The sequence below is a fragment of the Rana temporaria genome, chromosome 8 (genome assembly GCF_905171775.1).
Source record: "Rana temporaria chromosome 8, aRanTem1.1, whole genome shotgun sequence".
In the NCBI taxonomy this organism is placed as follows: Eukaryota; Metazoa; Chordata; class Amphibia; order Anura; family Ranidae; genus Rana; species Rana temporaria.
This window is the reverse complement of record NC_053496.1, coordinates 21,932,114-21,955,238: the sequence shown is the minus strand read 5'-3', so window position 1 is coordinate 21,955,238 and position 23,125 is coordinate 21,932,114. Positions and strand designations below refer to the sequence as shown.

Genomic DNA, 23,125 nt, shown 5'->3' with positions numbered 1-23,125 from the left:
AAGCAATTGGCCGTTAATTCGTTTCATTGGCCAGAATAATAATTTTTATTCTGGATGTTGAAATGCTAAACACGCCTAGAATTCATGCACACTTGGGACGCTTTTTACAAGGTTTTTTTTTTTTTTTTTAACCGAAACGCTCTTCTCCTGAAAGCGATTCTTCTGCATTTGGGAGAGGAGCATTTAAAGTGGTTGTAATGTCCAGAGAGAGATCCTGTAATCCACTCTGTTACAGATTTATATAATGTGCAGTGTGGGTTTGTGTAATATACAGCGCCGCTGGGCGCTCACGTGACCCGCCGGAGCTCTCCTTCCCTGCTCCGAGCACTGCAGAGGGAGGGGCCGAGATCCTCCGTTGACGTCAGCTAGGACTTAGCCTCGGGAAATGTCTGTAATTGGCCGCGCATGCGCAGAGCGGCATGAACAACATCGGAAATGTCCGTAATTGCCGGTCTGCGCATGCGCGACAGACTTACGAACATTTCCGATCTACAAACAGGAGGAAAGTCCCTAACGGGTTCGTAACTCGGGTACCCCCTGTACACAATGAATGGCATGAATCAAAGTCATTCATTGTGTACAATTCTCATGTGATCTGCTGTGATTGGCCAACAGCGATCACATGGTACCAGCAGTGGGCTGGTACTGTGATCTGTCATCGGCTGTGTGACAGATCGCACCCGAATGTTGCCCGATCCCGTGAGGACTTCATATGACATTCTCCCAGGATAATAGGGCTCCTGCCGGCCGTCATGTGCACACCAACGCGATCCGATTCCTGTCCGAATTGACAGTTCGCACTGCGATATGCAAACCGATCTGGGGGTGTCATTAACTTTCTATTGATCCCTGCAGCGGTTCTCATAGGTCAGCGTGAACCACCGGCGGGTGACATGTGATGCGGGAACCCGTACTGGATTTGCTTGGGTTCTCGAATCCCAGCAGTATGAACTAAGGGCCAGATTCAGGTAGAATTGCGGCGGCGTAACGTATCGTAGATACGTTACACCGCCGCAAGTTTTCATCGCAAGTGCCTGATTCACAGAGCACTTACAATGAAAACCTACGCCGGCGGCCTCCGGCGTAAGCCTGCGTAATTTAAATGGGCGTGTGCCATTTAAATTAGGCGCGCTCCCGCGCCGGACCTACTGTGCATGCTCCGTTTAGAATTTCCCGCCGTGCTTTGCGCGCAGTGACGTAATTTTTTCTAACGGCGACGCGTGTAGCATAATTCCGTATTCCCGGACGGCTTACGCAAACGACGTTAATTTTTAAATTTCTACGCGGGAACGACGGCCATACTTTATACAGCAATACGATTGCTGTGTAAAGTTAAGGCACCAAAAACGACGACTAACTTTGCGACGGGAAACTAGACTAGCGGCGACGTAGCGAACGCAAAAATCCATCGTGGATCGCCGTAACTCCAAATTTGCATACCCGACGCTGGTTTACGACGCAAACTCCCCCCAGCGGCGGCCGCGGTATTGCATCCTAAGATCCGACAGTGTAAAACAATTACACCTGTCGGATCTTAGGGATATCTATGCGACTGATTCTATGAATCAGTCGCATAGATACTCTGAGAGATATGACGGCGTATCTGAGATACTCCGTCGTATCTCCGCTGTGAATCTGGGCCTAAGAGACTAAATAAGAGAAGTTTGTTAGGGTTTATGTTTACTTTAAGGCTCCAAGCACACTGGGATTAAAAATCGCTGCTACTATAGCAGTTTAGCATTCTTCCTGTAGAAGCAGCTCAATGTTCTCCTAAGACTATTTACAGGCATAATTTAAGCTCGACGTTTAACCACTTAAGCCCCGGACCATTTTGTTGCTAAATGACCAGGCCACTTTTTTGAGATTCGGCACTGTGTCGCTTTAACTGACAATTGCGCGGTGGTGCGACGTGGCTCCCAAACAAAATTGGCGTCCTTTTTTTCCCCACAAATAGAGCTTTCTTATGGTGGTATTTGATCCCCTCTGCGGTTTTTATTTTTTGCGATATATACAAAAAAAGCGATAATTTGAAAAAAAATTCAATATTTTTTACTTTTTGCAATAATTATCCCCTCCCCCCCCCCCCCCCCCCCCCCCAAAAAAAAGTTTTTTTTTTCCCTCAGTTTAGGCCGATACGCATTCTTCTACATATTTTTGATAAAAACAATTGCAATAAGCGTTTGATTGGTTTGCACAAAAGTTTTAGCGTCTACAAAATAGGGGATAGTTTTATAGCATTTTTATTAATATTTTTTTTTTTACTAGTAATAGCGGCAATCTGTGATATATTTTTATTTTATTTTTTTATAGAGACTGCGACATTATGGCAGACGCTTTTGGCACCATTGTAATTTTTACAGCCATCAGTGCTATAAAAATGCACTGTTTCTGTGAAAATGACACTGGCAGTGAAGGGGTTAACCACTAGGTGGCGCTGTAGGGGTTAAGTGTTCCCTAAGGAGTGATTCTTACTGTAGGGGGGCGTGGCTTGCTGTGACACGTCACTGATCGTTGTTCCCGATGACAATGAACACGATCAGTGACAGTGTCACTAGGCAGAATGGGGAGATGTTGTGTTTACACTGAAATGTCTCCGTGAGATGATCGCGGGTATGCCTGTGGAGATGGAGTCTGCGGGACCCGCGGGCGTGCTCACGAAGATCCCCACAACAAACGCTTCTTAGAGGGGACGTACAGGTACGTCCTTTTGCCTGCCCATGCCATGCTGCAGATGTATATCTGTGGGCAGCGGGCGGCAAGCGGTTATTGCAGCTTTCTTGCAGAAAAAAAAACACGTCCTAAACATGTGAACAAAAAGTGTGAGCGTTGTTTTTTTTCTGCCAAGGGAATTGGCGTTTTTTGAAGCCCCGTGTGCATGGAGCCTAAAGGCTTTAATGTTTGCATATCGTGTGATTCTTAGATACTGCAAAGGTAATGACACAAGTTGTTGGAAAATACGACTAAAACAAAAGTATTTTCCATGATTTATTTTTTCATTTTCTGCTTTTTGTGGAATGTTTCCGTGTATTGTTCGCAGCAGAAATCGCCATAACTGTACAGCTTGTCTATCCTGTGTTTATTGGGGTTATATCCCCCTCTAGTGGTCATTTTTGTATATTACCTTTTCTCACTTGGCATTGTATGCTTCTTTATCTTCTTGCTTTTACAGTTACAATTGTTTCTTTTCCTTACTTTTATTTGCACCCATTATAATGATTTATGGAAAGTAATGAGTGTGATCAGTCCATATATTAATAGGCGTTTGAACATCATACACCTAACAAGCTTTGGATATCAGTTGTTTACATTTTATTTTCTCGTTCGCTAATTAGCAATTAAAAGCACCTCCATGAAATGGCAGCGATACAAGACCCTTGGAGACGTGCGGCTGGTGGGAATCGCTGACGGGAAGTAGAGATCCCTGTTGAGTGTTCCAGTTCATTGACTCCCCCCTTCTATTTGTTCTGTTCCAGTGTTTGGTGGTCTATACAAGGATGCCTGGAAGAGGGCAATGCTACACACACACACACACACACACACACACACACACACACACACATATATATATATACGTATTTATTGCGGTATAACGCGCTCCCGCGTATAGCGCGCACCACCAAAGTTGACCCAAATCCTCTGGGGAAAAAGTTTTTTTTTTTGTACTTAAAGTTTTGGTGTCTTGCGCGGCGTCCATCGGCGGCCTTGTCGGGTCCGGCGGCCTTGCGGGTGTCCTCTTCGGCGGGTCCGGCGTCCTTCTGCAGCTTCGGGTGTCCTTCTGCGGCTTCGGGTGTCCTCTTCGACGGGTCCGGCGTCCTCGCCGCTCGTTTCCCGTGCCGAGTTTGAATACTGCGCCGACATATACAGAGCGCAGTACACTTGTGTATTGTCGGCAATGCTCGGCTACCCGCGCTGACATCCTGTACGTCCAGGACGTGAGCGCGGAATGAGCCGAGACTGCCCGACTATACCCGAGTGTACTGCGCTCGGTATATGTCGGCGCAGTATTCAAAACTCGGCGCGGGCGATTTTGCCCTGATTTTCAGGGCAAAAAAGTGCGCAAGAATACGCCGATAAATACGGTATGTGTATGTATGTATGTATATATATATATATGTATGTATGTATGTATGTATATATATATATATATATATATATATATATATATATATATATATATATATATATATACCGTAATACACGCACACACTGCCTTGAAAAAGTATTCATACCCCTTGACATTTTCCACATTGTCATGTTACAACCAAAAACGTAAATGTATTCAAACTACGGCCCTCCAGTTGTTCAGGAACTACAATTCCCATCATGCCTAGTCATGTCTGCGAATGTCAGAGTTTTACAATGCCTCACGGGATGTGTAGTTCTGCAACAGCTGGAGGGCCGTAGCTTGAGGATCCTTGTGCTAGACCAACACAAAGTGGCACATAATTGTAAAAGTGGAAGGAAAATGATAAAAAGTTTTCACATTTTTTTATTACAAATAAATATGTGGAGTACATTTGTATGGCGCCCCCCAGAGTCAATACTTTGTAGAACCGCCTTTCACTGCAATTACAGCTGCAAGTCTTTTTGGGGATGTCTCTACCAGCTTTGCACATCTAGAGAGGGAATTTTTTTTCCCATTCTTCTTTGCAAAATACAGCATCTTACAAAAGTGAGTACACCCCTCACATTTTTGTAAATATTTTATTCTATCTTTTCATGTGACAACACTGAAGAAATGACACTTTGCTACAATGTAAAGTAGTGAGTGTACAGCTTGTATAACAGTGTAAATTTGCTGTAAATTCGCAATTGGATTTGGGTCTGGACTATTTTAACCCATGAATTTGCTTTGCTCTAAACCATTCCATTGTAGCTCTGGCTGTATGTTTAGGGTCGTTGTCCTGCTGGAAGGTGAACCTCTGCCCCAGTCTCAAGTCTTATGCAGACTCTAACAGGTTTTCTTCTAAGATTGCCCTGTATTTGTCTCCATCCATCTTCCCATCAACTCTGACCAGCTTGCCCTATCCTTGCTGAAGGAAAGCATCCCCACAACATGATGCTGCCACCACCATGTTTCACAGTGGGGATGGTGTGTTCAGGGTGATGTGCAGTGTTAGTTTTCCACCACACATAGCGTTTTGCTTTTAGACCAAAAGGTTAAATTTTTGTCTCATCTGACCAGAGCACCTTCTTCCACATGTTTGCTGTGTCCCCCACATGGCTTCTCACAAACTGCAAACAGAAATTTTTATGGATTTCTTTCACCAATGTCTTTCTTCTTGTCACTCTTCCATAAAGGGCAGATTTGTGGAGAGCACGACTAATAGTTGTCCTGTGGACAGATTCTCCCACCTGAGCTGTGGATCTCTGTAGCTCCTCCAGAGTTACCATGGGCCTCTTGGCTGCTTCTCTGATGAATGCTCTCCTTGCCCGGCCCGGTCAGTTTAGGTGGACGGCCATGTCTTGGTAGGTTTGCAGTTGTGCCATACTCTTTCCATTTTGGGATGATGGATTGAACGGAGCTCTGTGAGATCAAAACTTGGGATATTTTTTATAACCTAACCCTGCTTTAAACTTCTCCACAACTTTATCTCTGACCTGTCTGGATGTGTTCCTTGGCCTTCATGATGTGGTTTGTACACTAAGGTTCTCTAACAAACCTCTGAGGACTTCACAGAACAGCTGTATTTATACCTAGATTCAATTACACACAGGTGGACTCTATTTACTAATTAGGTGTCTTCTGAAGGCAATTGGTTGCAGTAGATTTTAGTTAGGGGTATCAGAGAAAAGGGACTGAATACAAATACACACCACACTTTTCACATATTTATTTGTAAAAAAATTGAAAACCATTTATCATTGTCCTTCCACTTCACAATTACGTGCCACTTTGTGTTGGTCTATCACATAAAATCCCAATAAAATACATTTACGTTTTTGGTTGTAATATAAATTGTGGAAAATTGTATTTCAAGCGGTATGAACTTTTTCAAGGCTGTGTGTGTGTGTGTGTGTGTGTATGTATGTATGTGTATGTAAATATATACAGTGAGGAAAATAAGTATTTGAACACCCTGCTGTTTTGCAAGTTCTCCCACTTGGAAATCATGGAGGGGTCTGAAATTGTCATCGTATGTGCATGTCCACTGTGAGAGACATAATCAAAAACAAAAATCCAGAAATCACAATGTATGATTTTTTTTAAACTATTTATTTGTATGATACAGCTGCAAATAAGTATTTGAACACCTGTCTATCAGCTAGAATTCTGACCCTCAAAGACCTGTTAGTCTGCCTTTAAAATGTCCACCTCCACTCCATTTATTATCCTAAATTAGATGCACCTGTTTGAGGTCATTAGCTGCATAAAGACACCTGTCCACCCCATACAATCAGTAAGAATCCAACTACTAACATGGCCAAGACCAAAGAGCTGTCCAAAGACACTAGAGACAAAATTGTACACCTCCACAAGGCTGGAAAGGGCTACAGGGAAATTGCCAAGCAGCTTGGTGAAAAAAGGTCCACTGTTGGAGAAATCATTAGAAAATGGAAGAAGCTAAACATGACTGTCAATCTCCCTCGGACTGGGGCTCCATGCAAAATCTCACCTCGTGGGGTCTCAATGATCCTAAGAAAGGTGAGAAATCAGCCCAGGACTACACGGGAGGAGCTGGTCAATGACCTGAAAAGAGCTGGGACCACCGTTTCCAAGGTTACTGTTGGTAATACACTAAGACGTCATGGTTTGAAATCATGCATGGCACGGAAGGTTCCCCTGCTTAAACCAGCACATGTCAAGGCCCGTCTTAAGTTTGCCAATGACCATTTGGATGATCCAGAGGAGTCATGGGAGAAAGTCATGTGGTCAGATGAGACCAAAATAGAACTTTTTTGGTCATAATTCCACTAACCGTGTTTGGAGGAAGAAGAATGATGAGTACCATCCCAAGAACACCATCCCTACTGTGAAGCATGGGGGTGGTAGCATCATGCTTTGGGGGTGTTTTTCTGCACATGGGACAGGGCGACTGCACTGTATTAAGGAGAGGATGACCGGGGCCATGTATTGCGAGATTTTGGGCAACAACCTCCTTCCCTCAGTTAGAGATTTGAAGATGGGTCAAGGCTGGGTCTTCCAACATGACAATGACCCGAAGCACACAGCCAGGATAACCAAGGAGTGGCTCTGTAAGAAGCATATCAAGGTTCTGGCGTGGCCTAGCCAGTCTCCAGACCTAAACCCAATAGAGAATCTTTGGAGGGAGCTCAAACTCCGTGTTTCTCAGCGACAGCCCAGAAACCTGACTGATCTAGAGAAGATCTGTGTGGAGGAGTGGGCCAAAATCCCTCCTCCAGTGTGTGCAAACCTGGTGAAAAACTACAAGAAACGTTTGACCTCTGTAATTGCAAACAAAGGCTACTGTACCAAATATTAACATTGTTTTTCTCAGGTGTTCAAATACTTATTTGCAGCTGTATCATACAAATAAATAGTTTAAAAAAAATCATACATTGTGATTTCTGGATTTTTGTTTTTGATTATGTCTCTCACAGTGGACATGCACCTACGATAACAATTTCAGACCCCTCCATGATTTCCAAGTGGGAGAACTTGCAAAATAGCAGGGTGTTCAAATACTTATTTTCCTCACTGTATATCTCTCTCTCTCTCTCTCTCTCTCTCTCTCTCTATATATCTATATATATATATATATATATATATATATATATATATATATATATATATATATATATATATATATATATATATATATATATATATATATATATATATATATATATATAGCTTGATTCACGTATGGCGGCGTATGTTTGACCCGGCGTAGCGTATCCTATTTACGCTACGCCGCTGTAAGTTAGAGCGGCAAGTGCTGTATTCACAAAGCACTTGCGTCCTAAGTTACGGCGGCGTAGTGTAAATGTGCTGGCCTAAGCGCGCCTAATTCAAATTGTGAAGAGGTGGGCGTGTTTTATGCAAATGAATCGTGACCCGACGTGATTGACGTTTTTTAAGAACGGCGCATGCGCCGTCCGTGGACATATCCCAGTGCGCATGCTCCAAATTACGCCGTAATTGACCATTTATTTTATCTGACTGTGAGCTTTGACCCTAACCCTAACCTAGGACAAGGTTTCATTAACCACTTCAGCCCCGGAAGAATTTACCCCCTTCCTTACCAGAGCACTTTATGCGATTCGGCACTGCGTCGCTGTAACTGACAATTGCGCGGTCGTGCGATGTGGCTCCCAAACAAAATTTTCGTCTTTTTTTTTTTTCCACAAATCGAGCTTTCTTTTGGTGGTATTTCATCACCTTTTTTTAGTTTTTTCGTTTTTTTGTGCTATAAACCAAAAAGACAGATAATTTTGAAAAAAAAGCAATATTTTTTACTTTTTCCTATAATAAATATCCCCCCAAAAATATATAAGCCATGAATAAGCACTAAGTCAGTGCGAAACGTCGGTTATCCTCCTGTTTCTGTTGCTGTGATCTGGTATGTTTTTGCTGTTCGTTTAAATAAAGACAACCTGTTTGGTTTGGAGTGCGGCCATCCCTTCTTCATTTTACGCCAATAATTTCTTTCTCAGTTTAGGCCGATATGTATTCTTCTACATATTTTTGGTAAAAAAAAATCACAATGAGCGTTTATTGATTGGTTTGCGCAAAAGTTATAGCATCTACAAAATAGGGGATAGTTTTTATGGCATTTTTTGTCAGTAATGGCGGTGAACAGCATTTTTTTTTTTCGTGACTTCGACATTATGTCGGACACTTGACGCTATTTCAGGACCATTCACCTTTATACAGCGATCAGTGCTATAAAAATGCACTGATTTACTGTGTAAATGACACTGGCAGGGAAGGGGTTAAACACTATGGGGTGAGGAATAGGGGGTTAAGTTTGTCCTAGGGAGTGTGTCAGGGATCTGCCACCTAAGGGTTAACAGTGCAGACTGATTCCAATGATTGGCAACAGGCTGCCTTATTTAAACCCCTCAGCAGCACTGTGTCCTTGCTGTCTGATCTGCATCTTATCCAGAGACCTGATCCTGAACCTGCATCATTCTGACCTGGCTTTCTGACTCCGCTGCTATCTCCAGTCCTGACCTGCTCTGTTTACCTGTCTGCAAGATCCTCTGTTGCCGAATCCAGCCTGAAATCTGACCATTCCTTGCCTGCTGCTTTTGTCTTTACTGATCTTCCGTGTATGACCTGGCCTGTCTGACTCCTCTCCTGCTGTCGCCTGCACCTGCATGTGCATGTTGCTCTCAGGCGCACCTGCATCCAGTGACCTGCGTCCGCAGACCTGCATCCGCTGACCTGCATCCCGCTGACCAGCATCCTGCTAACCAGTTAATCGGCATCCGCTGACCTGCATCCGCTGATCTGCATCCGCTGATCTGCATCCAGCTGACCTGCACCTACAGCGCTTCAGCCCTTCTCATTAGACTTCATCTCCAATCTCAGAGACTCTGCAGGCACTCATACCCCACTGTGCTCCTACGGTCACTGTCTCAACCCCAGTGATCCCGGAACCAGGACGGTAAGAGAGGTCTCCCTCTGCACGTCAGGCTCACTCCCAAGGTACGTGTCAGTATCAGACAGCCATGCCTGAGCCTGCAAGAGGGACCTCTTGCACAGAGATCTGCCAACTCCTCTCTGATCTCTCTCTAGAGGTGAAGTGTCTCCAGGATTGCCATGCACGCTTAGAGGGACAAATGCAACACCAGGCTACCACCACGGATCCACCTACCAACAGAATACCTACAGAAGCCACTTCTGCACCCTCTATAACAATGCTGCCTCCAGAGCCAAGGGTCCCCATCCCAGAGAGGTTCTCCGGGGGCCGAAGTAAGTTTCGGGCATTTCGCAATGCATGCGAGTTGTACTTCTCCCTGCAACCCCTAACGTTCTCCCAGGAAACTACTAAAGTGGGGTTTGTCATTTCATTACTGCTGCAGGAACCTCAGTCCTGGGCACATAATTTGCTTGAAGAACGTCATGTTTCACTGGAATCCTTGTCGTCCTTTTTCAAGGCCATGTCGCTCCTTTATGAGGATCCCCAACGGATTTCCACAGCCGAAGCTGCTCTTCATGCACTCCAGCAAGGCCGCAGAGCGGTCGAGGACTATATAATGGACTTTAGGCGCTGGAGTGCAGATACCCAATGGAATCATGCAGCCTTACGGCACCAGTTCCGCTTAGGCCTGTCTGAAAGATTAAAGGATGAACTGGCCCGAGTTGGCATACCAGACTCTTTGGAGAACCTAATGGCATTGGTTATCCAGATAGATCGGCGCCTTCGGGAACGCAGTGCAGAAAAAATAAAACAGACTCGTCCCACCTGGATGTTACCCCGTGTGGTCATGACCACACATCCTGCTGCCAACAGACCTGTCTCAGCTAGATCTTTGCCAATCTCTCCTGAACCAGTGCAAGTCGGTTTAATAAGACCCTCATTATCTGCTGAGGAACGTTCACGCCGGAAACGGCTTAATCTCTGCCTGTACTGTGGGGGGGCCGGCCACTATGTACATTCATGTCCTGTAAAAACCCAAAGATGTTTGTCCATCTCGCCTACCAGCCAACCAGCACCCTCTGCCAATACAACTCACCTGGCCCTTTGCATCTCTTTCCAGCTCCCAGGAAGGACTGTGCCTGCTACTGCAATTATAGACTCTGGAGCATGTAGTTGCTTTATTGATTTGAACTTTGCCAACCAACAGTGCATTCCACTCCAGCACAGGGCACAAGGACTCTCCATCTTTCTGGCAGATGGTTCCCGTATTAAATCTGGCCTGGTCACCCAGGAGACACCATTTTTACCCGTAGTTACGGCCACGGGTCATAAGGAACTTCTGAAACTCGATGCAATTGCATCTCCCCTGTTCCCGGTCATCCTCGGCCTACCGTGGCTCCAGGCCCACAATCCGCAAGTTAACTGGGTCACCGGGGAAATAAAGTTCCAGTCCTCTTACTGTCAAGAACATTGCTTGCCCTCACTTCCTAAGGTGTCGGGCCCGCTGCTATGCCTGGAATCTGATACAGAGTTACTCTCACAAGTACCCAAGCCATATCACGAGTTTTTAGATGTGTTCAGCAAACGGGGGGCTGAGACTCTTCCTCCCCACCGTTCATACGATTGCCCAATTGAGCTATTGCCTGGAGCCGAGATCCCCTTTGGGCGGATCTTCCCCCTGTCCGAACGGGAACTAGAGGTTTTAAAGGAATATGTAGACGAGAACCTTAAGAGGGGATTCATCCGACCATCCACCTCTCCAGCAGGAGCCGGACTCTTTTTTGTGGAGAAAAAAGATCACTCCTTACGTCCTTGTGTGGATTACCGGGAACTAAATAAAGTGACAGTTAAGAACCGTTATCCTTTACCCCTGGTGCCCGAGCTGTTCCAGAGACTGAGAACTACCGCTGTTTTTACTAAACTTGATCTTCGAGGGGCTTATAATTTAGTTCGTATCCGTGCAGGGGACGAATGGAAAACGGCCTTCCGTACCAGGTTCGGCCACTTTGAGTATTTGGTGATGCCCTTCGGCCTGTGTAATGCCCCAGCCACTTTTCAGCACTTTGTAAACGATATCTTCAGAGACTGGCTAGATATCTTTGTAATCGTTTACCTTGATGACATCCTGATTTTTTCCACATCCTTGGATCAACACCGGAAACACGTTAAGATGGTACTCTGCCGCCTCCGTCAGCATGGGTTATATGCCAAGCCAGAAAAGTGTGAATTCGAGCGGCAGAGTATTCAGTTCTTGGGCTTGGTTATTTCCACGGAGGGGTTTAAGATGGACCCACAAAAGGTAACAGCTGTTCTGGATTGGCCTGCACCCTCAGACAAGAAAGGGGTGCAGCGTTTTGTTGGCTTTGCCAATTTTTACAGGAGATTTATAAAAGGATTCTCTGCAATCATTTCCCCCATTACTCAGCTCACAAAGCAGAACATCCGTTTCCACTGGAACTCCGAGGCCCAGGCTGCCTTTTCTACACTGAAGGGACTTTTTACCTCTGCTCCCATCCTGAGCCACCCAGATCCCGCACTACCTTACCTACTCGAGGTAGATGCTTCGGAAACAGCGGTAGGGGCAGTTATCTCCCAGCGTCAAGGCCTCAAAGATCTCATGCATCCCATAGCTTTTTTCTCCCGTAAACTCTCCCCAGCCGAAAGAAATTACGATGTGGGGGATAGTGAACTTTTGGCCATTAAGGCCGCACTAGAAGAGTGGCGGTATCTCTTAGAGGGCGCAGCACATCCCATACTTATTTATACGGATCACAAGAATCTGGAGTATTTGAGAACTGCCAAGCGCCTGAAGCCGCGTCAAGCACGGTGGGCGCTATTCTTTTCCAGATTTTCATTTCACATCACCTATCGGCCAGGATCAAGAAACACCAAGCCAGACGCTCTCTCACGCATGTTCGATGATCCAAAGGATGCCTCAGTTCCGGATACTATTCTATCCGAAGGCAACTTTTTGCTGGTCCAGAAAGATCTGATGTCCAGCTTAAAGCAAGTTTCAGCAGGAATGCCCAGTCCACCAGGGGTGTCCTTGATACCCAGGGATGGGTTACTTTGGAAAGACAGTAAAATCTTTGTACCGGCAAGTTTCCAGACCAAAGTTCTGAGCCTGTGTCACGATCATCCCTTGGCTGGCCATTTCGGGGTCCACAAGACCCTTGACCTGATTCAGCGCATGTTTTGGTGGCCCAGGCTTGAGAAGGATTGCAAAGAATATGTGCAGTCATGTGTTGTTTGTACCCAAAGCAAATCTGCTAGGACCAAGTCCTGGGGTCTTCTAAGACCGTTACCAGTCCCTGACCGTCCCTGGAGTATGATAGCCATGGACTTTATAGTCGAGTTACCCCCATCTGAAGGACATACAGCCATCTTTGTAGTGGTCGACCGCCTCTCCAAGATGGCCCACTTCATACCCCTGAAAAAGACGCCTTCTGCAATGGAAACAGCCCAGGTGTTCATCCGGGAGATTGTAAGGCTACACGGAATTCCAACCAACATTGTGTCTGACAGAGGGGTCCAGTTCACCTCTCGCTTTTGGAAGGCACTATGCCAGGCCCTGAAAATTGATCTATCTATGTCCTCTGCCTACCATCCTCAGACAAATGGACAAACCGAGAGGACGAACCAGACTCTTGAGCAATATATACGATGCTTTACCACATTTGTTCAGGACGATTGGGTAGCACTATTACCGTTGGCAGAATTCGCCTTCAATAATGCCAGTCACTCGGTTACGGGTCAGTCTCCATTTTTTGCAAATTATGGGTTCCATCCTGTCTTCTTACCTAACATTATCCCTGAATCTCCGGTTCCGGCAGTACAGAATACTGTTGACTTCCTGGGTCGCAACAACAAATTGTTACAAGAGACTATGGTCAAGGCACAGGCAACTAATAAGAGAATATATGACCGAAAGAGAAGAGGCGAATTGTGTCTCCAACCAGGTGACCAAGTGTGGTTGTCTACTACCAATCTTAGAATGGCTTGTCCCTCGAAGAAATTGGCACCAAAGTTTATTGGGCCTTTTTCAGTCAAGAAAAAACTAAATGAAGTGTCTTATGAACTTATCTTACCTAATTCACTTAAGATCCACCCGGTGTTCCACGTGTCCCTGCTGAAACCCACAGTACCTGATCCCTTCCCAGACAGAGGACCGGGGCCACCTGAACCTGTGATGGTTGATGGAGACGAGGAATATGAGGTGGAGGCTATCGTAGACTGCAGGAAAAGAGGTAACCAACTACAATACTTGGTCAAATGGAAGGGGTATGGACCAGAGGAGAACTCCTGGGAACCCAAGCAGAATGTGCATGCCCAAGAGCTGATCCAGGCCTTCTTCCGAAGCCACCCTCAAAAAAGAGCTCTTTTGGGCACCCGGAGGTTGCCCATAAGGGGGGGGCAATGTCAGGGATCTGCCACCTAAGGGTTAACAGTGCAGACTGATTCCAATGATTGGCAACAGGCTGCCTTATTTAAACCCCTCAGCAGCACTGTGTCCTTGCTGTCTGATCTGCATCTTATCCAGAGACCTGATCCTGAACCTGCATCATTCTGACCTGGCTTTCTGACTCCGCTGCTATCTCCAGTCCTGACCTGCTCTGTTTACCTGTCTGCAAGATCCTCTGTTGCCGAATCCAGCCTGAAATCTGACCATTCCTTGCCTGCTGCTTTTGTCTGTACTGATCTTCCGTGTATGACCTGGCCTGTCTGACTCCTCTCCTGCTGTCGCCTGCACCTGCATGTGCATGTTGCTCTCAGGCGCACCTGCATCCAGTGACCTGCGTCCGCTAACCTGCATCCGCAGACCTGCGTCCGCAGACCTGCATCCGCTGACCTGCATCCCGCTGACCAGCATCCTGCTAACCAGTTAATCGGCATCCGCTGACCTGCATCCGCTGATCTGCATCCGCTGATCTGCATCCAGCTGACCTGCACCTACAGCGCTTCAGCCCTTCTCATTAGACTTCATCTCCATCTCCAATCTCAGAGACTCTGCAGGCACTCATACCCCACTGTGCTCCTACGGTCACTGTCTCAACCCCAGTCTCAACCCCAGTGATCCCGGAACCAGGACGGTAAGAGAGGTCTCCCTCTGCACGTCAGGCTCACTCCCAAGGTACGTGTCAGAGTGACTCTAACTGTGGGGGGGCTGGGCTACAAGTGACACAACGTTGATCACTTCTCCCGATGACAGGGAGCAGTAGATCAGTGTCCTGTCACTAGGCAGAACAGGGACATGCCTTGTTTACATCTCCCTGTTCTGCAGCTCTGTGACACGGTCGCGGGACACCGGCGGACATCGAGTCCGTGGGTCCCGCGGTCACGAAGCCGACGTATATCATCGTTGGGCAGTCAGCAAGTGTTTAAAGTAGTATTTTTTCCCCTAAAACTGCTGCACAAATATTGCACGCGACATAAAAAATTGCAACAATTGCCATTTTATTCTCTAGGATCTCTGCTAAAAAAATGATATATGTTTTGAGAGTTCTAAGTAATTTTCTAGCAACAAATACAGATTTTTACTTGTAAACAAAGTGCCAGAGAAGGCCTGGTCCTTCAGTAATGGTGTATGAGGTTTTTGCAGTGCATCGTGTTTCTGAGAAGTTGATGTCGGATTATTTCATACCATGTAGTACCCGGGAGTAATGCATTGCTTGGCTGTGATTTACGTTTGATGTTCTGACTTTCCATTACCTATAACCTCTCAGCATGATGTATCTTGTGCTTCAGAGTTCTCAGAAGATTGACAGGCTAGATGGGGCTCATGCACCCGAGCTGACCAAGAAAGTCCAGCGCCATGCATCAAACAGCGCTTTTCCCGCGGCCCCCAACAGCACTCCCAAAGAGGACCTCAACGTCAGGCTTAAGAAGCTGATCAATGTGGCCCCGTGTATGCTATTCATGAAAGGATCTCCCCAGGAGCCCAAATGTGGTACGTATGTCCCAATTTTTTGTGATTTTTAGATGAGCAAAGCAGAATTTTTTTTATTTTTTTTTTGTATTTTCAATTCAACTTAAAGCGTGGGTTCACCCAAAAAATAAAATTTTAACATTACTTTCAGCCCAGTTGTCATAATGACAATCGGCTGTTTTTTTTTTGTTTTTTCCCCCCCGTACTTACCGTATTTTCACCGCCGCTTCCGGGTATGTCTTCTGCGGCACTGGACGTTCCTAATTGATTGACAGGCTTCCGACCGTCGCATACTGCGCGTCACGAGTTGCCGAACGAAGCCGAACGTCGGTGCGGCTCTATACGGCGCCTGCGCACCGACGTTCGGCTTCTTTCGGCAACTCGTGACGCGTAGTATGCAACGGTCGGAAGCCTGTCAATCAATTAGGAACGCCCAGTCCCGCAGAAGACATACCCGGAAGCCGCGGTGTAAATACGGTATGTACGAAAAAAAAAAAAAACAGCCGGCGCGAAGCAGTGGCGCGATCCCGATGAGCTTGTGCCACCCGGACACGGCACATCTCCGATCAGTGGGAGGGCTCTGTGATTGGCCCTCCTGATCACATGACGGCTGTGTCCACATGGAAGTAGTCCATGAGGAGAGGAGAGCAGATCGCTGCAGCCGGCTGGTGATCAGTGAGTATGAGCTGTTTTTTTTAACAGCTTTTTACACACTGATCACCAGCCTAGTGTCCACAAACACTGTCCCCCACACATGTCCCCACACAGTAAAAACACCTGTCCCCCACATATGTAGCAGTAAAATCACATGATCATCTTCGTACATCTGTCTGTAATCACACACAGCCCAAAAATGATACACCTAACGGGATAAGACATGTAGCAGAATACATTTTGGCTTAAATTTATGACACATACTGCAGCTGCTGGCTTTTAATAAATGGACACTTACCTGTCCTGGAGTTCAGCAAGGACGGGACCCACCCCCCCCCCCCCGTTTTACTTACCTGAGCCCCTTCATCTCCTCGTCGCGTCCCCGCAGTCCTTCTCTCCCGGCTTTGATTGGATAGATTGATAGCAGTGCAGCCATTGGCTTCCGCTGCTGTCAATCAAATCCAATGACGTGGGGGGCGGGGCCGAGTCTATGGACGCCGAATTAATGATTTAGGAGTACGCCCACAAGGTAACCCCCTCGGGAGAGCGCTTCTCCTAGGGGGTTATCTAATGCGGGGAGGAGCTGCGAGAGCTGCCGAGGGACCCCAGAAAAGGTGGATTGGGGCCACTCTGTGCAAAACGAGCTGCACAGTGGAGGCAGGTATGACATGTTTGTTTTTTTGTTTTTTAAACTAAGCTTTAGTATCACTTTAAGTCAAAAATTATTGTTTTAGTATAATTGTATGTGGTTGTTTTTGTTTTCTTTTTCTTTTTTAAGTGTTGTCTTACTTCTGTAATGCCTCCCAAGGGGAAGCACAGTGCAATATGTTTTATTTGTCTGAGTATAATAGTATGTTTATTCATTCGTCTTAGTATCCATGCAAAAGCCAAGTCCTGTTTATTTATTTTGTCCCAAAGCATGGTATCCACTCTCTGCCGCCTTATCCCGTACAATTGAAATCCAGGCCATTCATCTCGCTAGTCTTCATGCCATCACCTGGAGCTCCGGCAAAGCTTTCTGGTGGGGCCGGTCCAGTAAAAATGATTGAATGTATTGGAAAGCAGAATAACCAAAAGCAATCGGCCCTCAGCTATTTACTAATGAACTCCCAGATGAATGACACGTTTCAGAGTGTGTGTTTCACTCGGGGCTGTACATGAACTTAACACTTCCCTGGCAGCAGAAATAAATAAAGAGCTCACATCTCGCACACGCACCTTCACCGTATGCAGACCGCGGCCGCTCCACCGCACCGCCGAGAGGGAAAAGCCATATTTTAGCTGCGGGTGGGGGAATGGAGGTCACACAAAGGCTAGTCCTGTACTGTGAGTTGTAAATACACTTCTGCTTTAGACAAAAGGGGATTTTTAATGAAGGCTCTTTCATGTAACGGTACATGCGTTTCAGGTGTTTGCAAATAACGCCATGTGGTTTCTAGAGATGAGACCAGTTTTCTTGCTTTATGCCCAAAACTGACTGTAAATGTATCTTATAATTTAAAAGAATAATGACCTGTAAGGATCAGAGTATGTGGGCGATTTAGTAGTCGCGTGCCAGAAATCGCGTAAAAATCCCTACTGACGTTTCAAATAAACTGCACCTTTTCCTTTCAAGGATAACTAAAGGTTTCATTAAAAAAAAAAAAAAAAAAAAAAAAACATGTTATACTTGCCTCCTCTGTGTAGTTGGTGTTTCACAGAGTGGCCCCCGATCCTTCCTTCTCTTCTGGGGTCCCTCAGCGGCGCTCCTGGCAACTCTTCTCAAGAGCCCCGTTGGAGAAGCGTTCTCCTTCGTGGGAACCCATGTGGAAGCAGTCCCGTATCCTGCAGTCACATACAGCAAGACTCAGCTCCGGCGAACTTGGATTTGATTGACAGCCGCGTGAGCCAATGGCTGCGCTGCTATTAATCTATCCAATCAGGACCCCAACGGCGTGTGCGGGGAATGAAAATAAAAGGACGTCCACCCGGCAGTTGAGAGCCGCGCTGTGGACGTCTTTCGTGCCAATACTGTGATCAGTGCTAAAGAAAAAAAAAATGCAGTCACTGTATAAATGACACTGGCAGGGAAGAGGTTATTATCGGGCAATCAAAGGGTTAAGTGTGATCCTAGAGATTGCTTTCTAACTGGGGGGGGGGGGATGCTGTGAATGGAGAAAAACAGAGATCAGTGTTTCTTAGCAGATTTTCCTCTCTTACAGAAAGCTATTCTGCCTCTCCTGTGAACGATCGGGGGTTCTCGGTGGCCATCGTGGCTGCCTGACCCCCTGATTGGCTCCTGCTGTGTCCAATCGCAGTGGGAGTTGGGACCCTGGCGGCACGTGTGCCCCAGAGCCATTGGAAGAAATTGTGTACAGGTATGTGATTCTGCACTTAAAGGATCACTAAAGGAATTTTTTTTTTTTAGCTAAATAGCTTCCTTTACTTTACTGCAGTACTGGTTTCATGTCCTTATTGTTAGTTTTTGCTTTGAAGTGGCTGTAATTCTGCTCTGATCTCCACACTTCCTGCTTGTCTCTTTCCTTATAACCACAGTACTGGGAGCTTTTCACGGTGGTCTAAGCTGTCATTACTGTGTGTCTAAAACTCCTCAGAACCAATCGGATTCATTTTAAAAATAAAACACTTCCCTGGATTTGTTTGTTTTTGTTCTGTGTGTCTCTCTAGTTCACAGGAACATGAAACCAGTTTAAAAGTGAAACTAACCTGCAGGCACATTATAGGATTGATGTTTATCTATTTGTAATCATTTTTAAAAGGAATCCGTTAACTTTTATGTCTCTATACCCTGTAAACAGTCATTTCAGCAAAAAATATTTTTCCTTTAGTGACCCTTTAAGGGCTGCCCTGCCACAGTGTATGTACGTGGGGCGGTCCTTATACGGTTAAAGAGGCTATTCCAGTTTTGCTCAGAGTAGCTTTACATTTAAAATAGATTTGCTTAATAAATATTATCTAATCAAAGTGTGTTGGATACAGTGGGGAAAATTTTATTTTTTGATCCCCTGCATATTTTGTAAATTTTCCTACTTGCAAAGAAATGAAGGGTCTATAATTTGTATCATAGGTGTATTTTAAATGATAGAGATAGAATATCAAGCAAAAATGCAGAAAAAAAAAACACACGTGATACAAATGTTTTATAAATTGAGTTGCAGTTCAGTGTAAGGCTCCATGCACAATGGACGTTAAAATTAGGGTTGTACCGATACCAAGCAAATGCTCCCGATGCTTCAGCGGTAATCAGTGCGGTGGGGGAGTTACAAGCACCGATCACCGCTGTATAGATTTAAAAGTCTGCCTTATCTCTGCTTCTTGGTGCTTGTAACACCCCCACACACGATCACCAATGACTGTCCCCGTATCCTCCTCCAGCCCCCCCTCCGTTCTGCTGCTGCCCCCCTCCATGCTGCGGTCTCCCTCCGTGCCCCCCCTCCATGCTGCGGTCTCCCTCCGTGGCCCCCCCTCCATGCTGCGGTCTCCCTCCGTGGCCCCCCCTCCATGCTGCCGTCTCCCTCCGTGCCCCCCCCCTCCATGCTGCAACCTCCCTCCGTGCTCCTCCTCCACCCCCTCGATCTGTCAGGATGGAGAGGGGAGGTAGGAGCCGGTAAATCCAGGCTCCTTACGGTTCTGAATCAATGATCACTGACTCTGTCCATTTACATAAATGAAACATCGTAAACGGTGTTTACAATGTTTCAGTTTATGAATGAAGAGTCGCCTCTGTCTTCTCTCCATTCATTTTTAGTGCAGCGGAGGCTGCTGAGAAAGGGACTGGGGAATCTGTGTCCCTAGTCCCTTTCCCTGTCTCAAAGGGGAAATGTCAGAGGTCTGTTAAGACCCCTGATATCTCACCAAAGCCCCCCCAACAGGCCTGTTGATTAAAATAAAAAATAATAAATTGAAAAGAAATTTAAAAAAATAAAATAAAACACATGAACACCACTGAGCCCCCCCCTTTAAAAAAAGAAAGCATTGGGGGGGGAAAAAAAAGTAATTGTAAAAAAAAAAAAAAAAAAAAACTGACACATGTGCCACTGTCACGTGAGATTAAAAAAAGTATCGGTATCAGCGAGTACCTGGGAAAAAGTATGGGTACCTGTACTCGGTCTTAAAGTGGTATCGGGACAACCCTAGTTAAAATAATGTTATAAAAACGTCAGTAGCTTTGCAGTGAGTCTTTCAACGTTTTTGCCATAGCGTTTATTAGCGTTTTTCCATGTTGGTCGTTTTTTTTTTTCAATGGATCAAAGTTGGTAAATGCTGGTGAGCCATGTTTTTGAGCGTTTATCGACATATATGAGCGTTTGGCGTTTTTTCTGGTCAGAAAAACGACTCCTGAACACGCCCATAAAGGGAAACGGCCCATAAACTCCACTGCACGCCAAAAAAACACAGTTTATGAGCTCCAGTGTGCATGGAGCCTAAAGGTTGGTTGAGAAGGCCTGGCTCGCAGTCTCCGCTCTGATTTGCTGATTTGGATGGCGGAGGCTACAAGCGCTCTCCCATTCCCTCTCCTAAAGATTCTTTGTCCGGTTTGCCCATGGCCTTAGCAGTTGTCTAAGTCATCGGCCACAGAAACGTATTCAGAGTTGCTCCAGTCCTTGACTGATGAGCTTGTGCAGAATCTCCCTCTAATGTGTTTCCTGGGATCGGCACCATTTATTTACTGCTGGCTGATGGGAATTGTTCCTGACCCACAGCGAGTGTCTGCCATGAGCTTCCGAACCCCTCGCTAGTGTCAGAGGGACAGCTTCCGAATGTAACAATCCATACGTTGTTAAGAATCAAGCTGAGAACACGAGCAAACAATCCCAGACATGATAAATATTGTACTCTCACTTAGACTTAATGGGCAGTACAATTTGCAGGTCACACCATGGGAGGCCAATGTGCGAAACTCTTATACTTGACTTCTGTCATAGTGAAAACGTGATTTGTGTCTTGCAGGATTCAGCAGACAAATCATAGGCATCCTTAACAAGCATAAGATCCAATTTAGCAGTTTTGATATATTGTCTGATGAGGAAGTGCGGCAGGGACTAAAGACCTTCTCCAACTGGCCCACTTACCCCCAGGTGTATGTCAATGGAGAGCTAATTGGAGGACTGGACATTGTGAAGGTGAGTGGAGACGTCGTCTCCAGTGTCGTTCTATTGCCAGGATACAAATGCCGTACTTAACCAAGACTCTCATTTACAGGAGATGGAGACATCAGGGGAGCTAGATACTATGTGTCCCAAGGCCCAGAGTCTGGAAGACAGGTAAAGACCCTCCTTTATATGGAAAAACAAAGACACTTCCAAGCTCAACTTACCGGCCAGCCTGCAACCAACCCAATTGGCCTGTCCAACAGTATGCGTTAACCACTTAAAGGAGTTGTAAAGACAAAAATATTTTCCTCTTAAATTAAAGTCTGACAGTAGCTGATAAAGTAAAAAGTAGCGTTTTGCATTATAACTAGTTTGATACCTGTTGAAATCGAGCTGTTATATTCACATCCGTCACTCCTGAATCATTATTCTCACTGACTTCCTGGTTTGCGGTGCGCATTCATTCTTGTTACATCACGGCCTAATGGGAACTACAGTTCCCATTAGGCTCAGCCTCCATGCCTGTGAGGGATAAGAGAGCATCTTCACGCAGGGCTGTAGTCATAGGGAGGGGGTGAGCACATTCTGCTTTCCACCATGCAAAACGGCTCAGATGCTGGTGGAAAGCAAGAAGAGAAGAGACGGGAAATGGCATTTTCAAACCTGGATTACTGTATTTTGGAGGTCAAAAGGAAAAACGTGATATTTAAATGCTCTGACTTACAGCAATCAATTGATCTAATAAAAAACAAACCTTTAGTGTTCCTTTAAGGACCGCCGCATGACTATATATGTACTTTGAAGAGGGATATCTCAGTAATGGCAGCAGCTGCTGCCACAACCGAGGGTATCCATCTCTTCAGGTGGCGGTCCTGTAAACGACAATGGTGGTCTCTGTGGCGGATTCGTCGGGAGATCATGTTATCGGCAGCGGGAGAGGCCCCTCCGCCGCTACCGACGGCTGTCGTCGGTAGCGGCGGAGGAGATCGGGTGCTACCCGTGGCTTGGTATGGATACGAGTGAGGGCAAGATGGCCACCACCCGTCTCCATAGCATAGCAGGGCGTAAGCCCATACGTCTTAAAGGGCCATTTTTTTTTTTTAAATGACAATTTTTTTATTTTTTTATTGCATTTTAGTCTAAATATGACATCTGAGGTCTTTTTGACCCCAGATCTCATATTTAAGAGGACCTGTCATGCTTTTTTCTATTACAAGGGATGTTTACATTCCTTGTAATAGGAATAAAAGTGACTCAATTTTTTATTTATTTTTTAAAAACAGTGTAAAAATAAATAAAATCAAGTAAAATGAATACGATTTAAAAAAAAAAAAAAAAAGCACCCCATCCCGACGAGCTTGCACGCAGAAGCGAACGCATACTTGTGTAGCACCCGCATATGAAAACAGTGTTCAAATCACACATGTGAGATATCGCCGCGATTGGTAGAGTGAGAGCAATAATTCTAGCCCTATACCTCCTGTAACTCAAAACTTGCAACCTGTAGAATTTTTTTAAACGTTGCCTATGGAGATTTTTAAGGGTAAAAGTTTGTCGCCATTCCACGAGCGGGCGCAATTTTGAAGCGTAACATGTTGGGTATCAATTTACTCAGCTTAACATTAGTACCGTTCACATCAATGCGTTGCGAATATAAGCTGCGGGGGAAAAAAGGGTCCTGTGCGAGTTTGATCTGTGTGCGATGCAAATTCAGCTCTATAGACTGGCATTCCCTGAAATCGTGGCAAAAAACGCGCCGCAAAATCGTGGTAAAAACGTGATTTTTACCGCGATTTTGAATTGGCAGCAGTGTGGACCTAGCCATACACACAGTGTAAACAATAGTGCACCATGCCCTATGTATACATAATCGCATGAGACGATTGGCTTCTGGCTTTCTC

At 45.7% G+C, this 23,125-nt stretch overlaps 1 protein-coding gene across 1 annotated transcript in view; it reads left to right on the top strand.

The window, feature by feature from the left end:
• The window catches only part of GLRX3 (glutaredoxin 3), a 48,897-nt gene that overhangs the window by 16,772 nt on the left and 9,000 nt on the right, over window positions 1–23,125 (top strand). Inside the window, exons 4-6 of the mRNA XM_040361372.1 lie at window positions 15,297–15,498; window positions 21,082–21,254; window positions 21,334–21,395. Of these exons, the coding sequence (XP_040217306.1) occupies window positions 15,297–15,498; window positions 21,082–21,254; window positions 21,334–21,395 (437 nt within the window). The remainder of the gene's footprint in view (window positions 1–15,296; window positions 15,499–21,081; window positions 21,255–21,333; window positions 21,396–23,125) is intronic.